Here is a 6,432-nt window from a genome sequence, read left to right as displayed (position 1 = left end):
AAAAGATTAAAGATTATAATTTCTATCTATTTTATTTGGAGAACGTGGTTTGTTAAAATAAATAAACATGCTTTTTTTATGATAATACTGGTATAAGTAAATGAAGAGAACTTATTGACATTAAGACCTATCATTGTTGACCAGAGGTGGGAAATAGGCTAACTAAGTAGGCTACATACTGTATACTCAAGTACTGTAGGCCTACTTGTGATTTAGAAATAGCCTACTTGTGCTTTAGTTGAGTATTTAAATTGCATGTTACTTAGTACTTCTACCCCACTACAATTCAGAGGTAAATGGTATACTTTTACTCCACTACATTTATGTAATAGGTTACCTTTAGTTACTTACTACAGATTCTGATTAATGATGAGAAATATAATCAAGTCTTAAATCAGACTTTAGTTCCACCTGGAGTAAATTCACAAGCTACCCTACAGTATACAAAGTCATTACAACTGCACCTTTACCAGCTTTGATAACACTTTAATGATCACTAATTATAATGAAAACATGTAATATGTACTTTAAGTATATTTTTATGCTAATACTTTTGCGCTTACTTGTAACAGAGTATTCCTACATTTAGGTAGGCTACTTCTACTTTTACTTAACACTATAACCGCCAGGGGTCGCTGTAGGCTACCTAAAACCGCCAACGGGTAAAATGTCCGCTATTAGAATGCCTTGATTTTCAAGGTACAATGTTATTTTATTTATCATACTAGAACAAAGGGTTAACAGTGAGTGTTGCCACTACTCGCCATGGCATGTGCCTTGGCATTTGCAGGCATTTGCAGGCAGTGGCAGGTACTTCCGGCATCTGCCACAGATGCCACTACTTGCCGAGGCATCTGCCGCTGCTGAACGGGAATTGCCACTAGATGCCGGTGTAAGAGAAGGTTTACGGTAAGTTTGAGAAACCGGCTCGAGATACACTTTTTGTTATATTCCATGGAATGCTCTTAACATCCCGATAGCAATGAATATCTTAAGTGCTTTGACAAAAAATCCATATAAAAATGTCATCTGTGGAAGCCGTAGTACTGTAAAAAGCACGACCAATCATTTTAGCCGGCCCGGCTAAAATAACTGGATGGCCTACCTGCCTGTCAGCCTTCCATCTGTGCACAAACTTATCTCGTGCCCTCATTGGTCATGTGCGCGTTCGTGTGTGTTGGAGGAGGGGCTCTGTAAGGAAGTGGCAGATTTTTTCCGCCTGTGTATTTTCAAATTCTAGCGCACTCGAGCTGGTTTCTCCAAAATTACCTACCACACATTTAAATGCAGTTTCTAAAGCTGAAACCCTACAAGCACTGCAAAGCTGGCAAGGGGAGACGGATGAGGATGACTCACCACCATACGAGCTCTTCACCTTTGCATTTGACCAAAGAAAGGACTATGAAACGATCTGCCAAGAACTAGTTACAGTCAAGCATAACAAATTGTTCGCCAGTATCCAAACACAATAAAAGGGTTGGTTAAAAAAACATGAATTGTGTCTTGCTTTTTTACGTTGGTTTAGATTCACTGATATCAATATCAAATAAGAATCATCTGAAGCACTTAAATAAAAATGTTTAATCAGAATTAAAATATTAAACAACAAAACAGATACAATGACATTAATCTGTTTATTAACAGCAAAAATAATACAAATTAAGTACATATGCCTACATTTAAAATAACACATTTATACATGTGTACAATCAAATATAACTGTCCTTTGCCTCATTTATAAAGTATAAACCTTAGCATCTCACTAGCAGTGGCAACTGCAAGATACAGCTGCCCTAAGTCTGTAGCCAAGTCTAATAACACCAGTGTATACGTTGCTGTGTCAATACAGATATTTATTTGTTAATTATTTGTATTACTAGTAATAATACACCTGGTTTATCCGTAGCAAGCAGTGGGAAACTCCCCCTTGGCAGTCTCAGGCCTAAGGGCTTGCGTTGCAACCCTCACTCGCCAATATTTCTTTTTTTATTACAATATATTTTTAGTAGCCTACTATCATAAATATAGCAAGTTTGTTTATTTTTGCAAACCACGTTCTCCAAGTAAAATTGAATCGAAATTATAATTTACAAACGTTTTGAAAAATAGAGATCGCGCATCAGTCCTGTGTACAGATCAATTCGATAAAGTCATGCCTAAACAGCGACATTTTACTCGATAAATACGGGTTTAAACAGCAGCATTTGCCACGGAAGGCGAGTGGCAGCTACCGTAAACCTTCTCTTACCCCGGTATCTTGTGGCAACTCCCGCTCAGCAGCGGCAGATGCCTCGGCAAGTAGTGGCATCTGTGGCAGATGCCGGAAGTACTTGCCATTGCCTGCAGATTTCACGAAATGAGCCAGGCCCTACTGGATATTCTTCAGGTAACGAGAATCTGCTGGAATTTTAAAAAGCAACTGATGACATAAGATTACTATATAAAAGTGATCATGGTAATGATATTTAAACAGGTGACACTAATGCAGGCTCAAGCCCAGGGGCCAAGCCGCTGTGGCTTTTCAGTCCTCAAAGCAAACAAAAGCATTTTACTCTGGATTCATGGTGTATAAAATGACAAGGGGGCTTCTACGTAAATCTGGCAGGGAAGATGCCCCCCCCTGTAATTGTGGCCAGAATGTTCATAATCTCACAAAAATCCCACTTGTGTAAATTATTCTCCTTTAGTTTAAGCAAACAAAAAAATGTACGCTGAATTTATCCGCTGAAAAATGCTTCTAAATCTGACAGAGCTGGTGTTATGGCTGCCAAATTTGGCAAATACTAAGACTCTTGATCGCAGATAACAGAAAGATATCACAAAATACTGAAATCGTTATTCCTTAGCAAAGGCACAAATCGTCAGATATTTTAAGCTGTGTTGGTGTGTTATTAAAGAAAGAATTTCTACATAAACATTGCGATAACATTAAACCACACATAGTCTTTTCTAGAGTCTAACCAAAGAGTCTAACCAAATCTTCTAAATCTTTATGGTCTTACTTGACACAGAACTCCTAATATCTGGATAATATGTATGTTATGTATGGCCAAATCATGGTCTAAATCATCACTGACGGGATTGAGCATCGTGACGTGATGATTTAGCTCAACTTGTCAACATAACGGATAAACAAATGAGCAGCAGTGTATTTTACCTCCTTTTCCATGTGTAAGCCCTCTGCACGGATGTTCCGCTCAAATATCTCCCTCTTCTCTGACTGCGAGCTAGACTTCCTGTAAACCAGGATGTAGTCAATGCGACTCTTTCCATCGCTGAAGCAAAGACAGCTGGACTTACTCCTCCCCTGACGGATAGACGCATCAAGGACACACAGTCAATAAGGAACAATTAGTAACTGGCCATTGGCTCCTCCACCTTTACACACATCATTACACACTATAGAGTTCTTCTGTCCAGCTTCCCTACCCCACTGACCTCTGGGAGGCACGAGTCCGACTTGGTGTTGTTGTCCAGGATGCTGCTGTTGGTGTCCGGGTTGAGCAGGGTGGAGTCGTCGTCTCTGGACAGGCTGCTGATGCCCTCTGACCTTTTTCTCTCAAGAAGCACATTAACATTCTTCACAGCTGGAGGCAAGATTAGCAGAGAGAAAGTTAGAATACACAGTTACTACTTGTGTATTTTCATTAGTGTATATGGTGGACACTTTTCAATCCCCTGGACGTTATTTAAGGCATTTATCCCTCACAGTCCTTTGAAAAGTACATATTTTATCCACGCCATTTGTATACATATATCTAAATAAACAAACGTTTTGAGTTGGTGTGTGCGAGAAAAACTTTCATTTTTGCCGCTGCTTTTAATTGAACTATGTACTACACTGTAACTTGTATTATTCATGTTTTATTATCTTTGGTTTTTAATGTTTATAATGTTTTTCCGCTGCACTATCTCTTCATGATCTTAATATCTTTCATTTTTGTAAAGCACTTTGAATTGCCTTGTGTTTTAAGGTGCTATATAAATAAACTTGCCTTGCCTTGCTTAGAGAGAGAGAGAGAGAGAGAGAGAGAGAGAGAGAGAGAGAGAGAGAGAGAGGCATATCTAGCGTCTTATAAGACTTCTTCTTTGTATTTTGATTGCTTTGTCAAAACTGTTACTTAAAACCTTAACCAGGTGGTTCTCACCAAGGGGAGGCTCATCAATTTGAGTGCTGGAGTCCGTGGCTTTAGACGAGGATTCCTCCATGATGTCTGCCCCCCCACAGAAGGGGAAGGCCAGAGGTCTGTCCGCAGCCTGGTAGCCTGAGGCCAGAGGCTGCAGCGGGACCCTGCGTCGGCGGTGGCTCCTCTTCCGGGGCTCAGACTCATGTAGAGATAAACTCACACCTATAGGAAACACAAAACCTTTATAACACTATGTTTTTGCCACACCTGTAACTCATCTCACATACTACTGGACCCATCAGCCTAATATTTATTATGCTTATTTTTGACTGTGTGCGGCATGACCACTCGTGAGTCACTGTCTTGATCAGCCTACCATTTTATAAGAGCAGTGTGGTTGAGCATTACAGATGAATTTTACCGTCAAACTTTACTGTTAGATACTCAAAGAAGTTCATTAGTCATGGGTAAGTTAGGTCGTAACCATTCACACAACATTTTAGTTCAGGTCCGGATTACTTCTTGAAATCAATCCAGTGTTAACAAATAAACTGCCTGGAAGATTTCCTGGTTTTTATGAGCTTAGGGTCAAAGTCAATTTTTGTTAAAGCCAAAAAAAAGGTTTGGTTGCACCTATCATTTTCCCAACCCTTCAGGGTGATACCTCTCCCAGTTATGACGACGGGTTCATTCCGGTTTTCCAAGGATTCAGGAATAGAGAGAATAAGAGAGATTATGTGAGACAGTAAGATCTGTGAAAATCACAGAGGGAAGACCAAAGAAAAACTGAAATTGACAGCTCAGTTACGTGTATTCCTTATTATGGGGATTTACGATTAAATACTTTGAAAATACATTCTCCACAGGAACACAAAAGCTAATTCGGTCTATTTATCATCTACTGTAGGAAGTGTCGTTAAGGTTGGGGGACATACATTCTCCATCTTAATATCTCCATCACTCACTCTCTGGAGAGCTTCTGTAGAGGTGGGAGGACTGTGTGCTGATTTTTACTTTGTGACATGAAAAGTTGACTCAGCTAAATCTTTCTGCTGAGCCGTAGAACCGGGGACAGAGGTTGTGGAAGCGTCCTTGGCTCCAATTAGCCATTGATGCTTGGGAACATTGGAGCCCGTGGATGCAGCTAACAGAAACACAATACGATTAACTGACAACACACAAACCGGAAAAAACGCGATGAAAGCGACATGTAAATCACAAGAGCATACCCTGCTTTATGGTCTATTTTACTTGAAAGGGGACTTCAGAACCAGTTAGTAAATTCCCCTCCCCATATTCAAGACGCATGTTTCCTCAGGACACACAGCGGTCTTCTTAACGGGATACATAACATCTTACTATAATGTTGTCCCTCAAATACTGAAACACCATATATGAGCCTACAACCTGCTGTACCAAGACAGTGGCCAGTAAAACAATGTGACCATCAAACTGTAACCACCCTGTTGTAAGACTATAACCAGAGCCAAAACTCAGGTGGGGGGGAGGCTTTGGCAGCACACAGCCGCTTGCTCTCACCGCTTTAGTAGAACAAGGACTAAACAAAGTGAGATGGCTGTCCTGACATAGCCAAAAATGCATATTAATGCTACGTCACACAATTTTGTCCCTTCTTAGTTTGTTATTTAGAGGCAGATAATAACTCCACAAACCACACGATTGCACATTCAACAGGCCTACATGACTTAATGGAAAGACAGGGCTCTAATTTTTCAGTCTGTGTTTTTCTGTATGATACACAGTGCTCAGACATACGTTACATTAAAGTGGACCTATCATGCTATATTTGAATAATATAGTGTAGGACCATACCTATATAAGGCATATTTATACTTTTTATTCAAAATATTCTATATACAGGGGTCATGCATTTTAGCCATTCCTCATTTCGCTCAATTTAACACTGTCTGGTTGCAGGGCCCTCTGATTCTGTGGAAAACGAGCACCATCTACAGGCCTGGCAGAGTACTACAGCGTCTCCAGCTTCTCGAACGCGGCAATGTCCGTGGCTGTCTCTCCTGGTTGGTGGAGTTGGGCCAACCCGGAGCCGATTAGGCGCCCACCTGTCTGTACGTCAGTTAGAAGGTGTCTCTCAAATCTGGATCAGTCTGGGCAGTTCGCCTCCGTTGCGCCCCTTTTTTAAGAGATTTGGGGTATGGAGGGAGAATAGAGACGGGTTGGCGGGGTGGCTTTTCTGACACTTGGTTGAGTTTCCCTGCGAACACCGGGGGAACAATATTTCATGTATGAAAAGACGTACCGGCTAGACATTTTGGTCATGACG

General features: G+C 40.7%; 2 protein-coding genes across 3 annotated transcripts in view; one reads left to right on the top strand and one right to left on the bottom strand.

Moving 5' to 3' along the window:
* Positions 1 to 6,432, top strand: part of cp (ceruloplasmin) — a 737,508-nt gene that overhangs the window by 194,686 nt on the left and 536,390 nt on the right. The window lies entirely within an intron of this gene.
* LOC104951371 (anoctamin-4) overlaps positions 1 to 6,432 on the bottom strand; it is a 255,164-nt gene that overhangs the window by 246,680 nt on the left and 2,052 nt on the right. For both annotated transcript variants that reach the window (XM_010778011.1, XM_010778012.1), the window contains exons 2-4: positions 4,149 to 4,349; positions 3,439 to 3,587; positions 3,158 to 3,307 (exon numbers count right to left, since the gene is read on the bottom strand). In XM_010778011.1, the coding sequence (XP_010776313.1) occupies positions 3,158 to 3,307; positions 3,439 to 3,587; positions 4,149 to 4,209 (360 nt within the window). In that variant the 5' untranslated portion in view covers positions 4,210 to 4,349. The remainder of the gene's footprint in view (positions 1 to 3,157; positions 3,308 to 3,438; positions 3,588 to 4,148; positions 4,350 to 6,432) is intronic.

The sequence above is a fragment of the Notothenia coriiceps genome, unplaced genomic scaffold (assembly GCF_000735185.1).
Source record: "Notothenia coriiceps isolate Sejong01 unplaced genomic scaffold, NC01 NC01_scaffold00018996, whole genome shotgun sequence".
Taxonomy (NCBI): Eukaryota; Metazoa; Chordata; class Actinopteri; order Perciformes; family Nototheniidae; genus Notothenia; species Notothenia coriiceps.
This window is presented reverse-complemented; position numbering and strand designations above follow the sequence as displayed.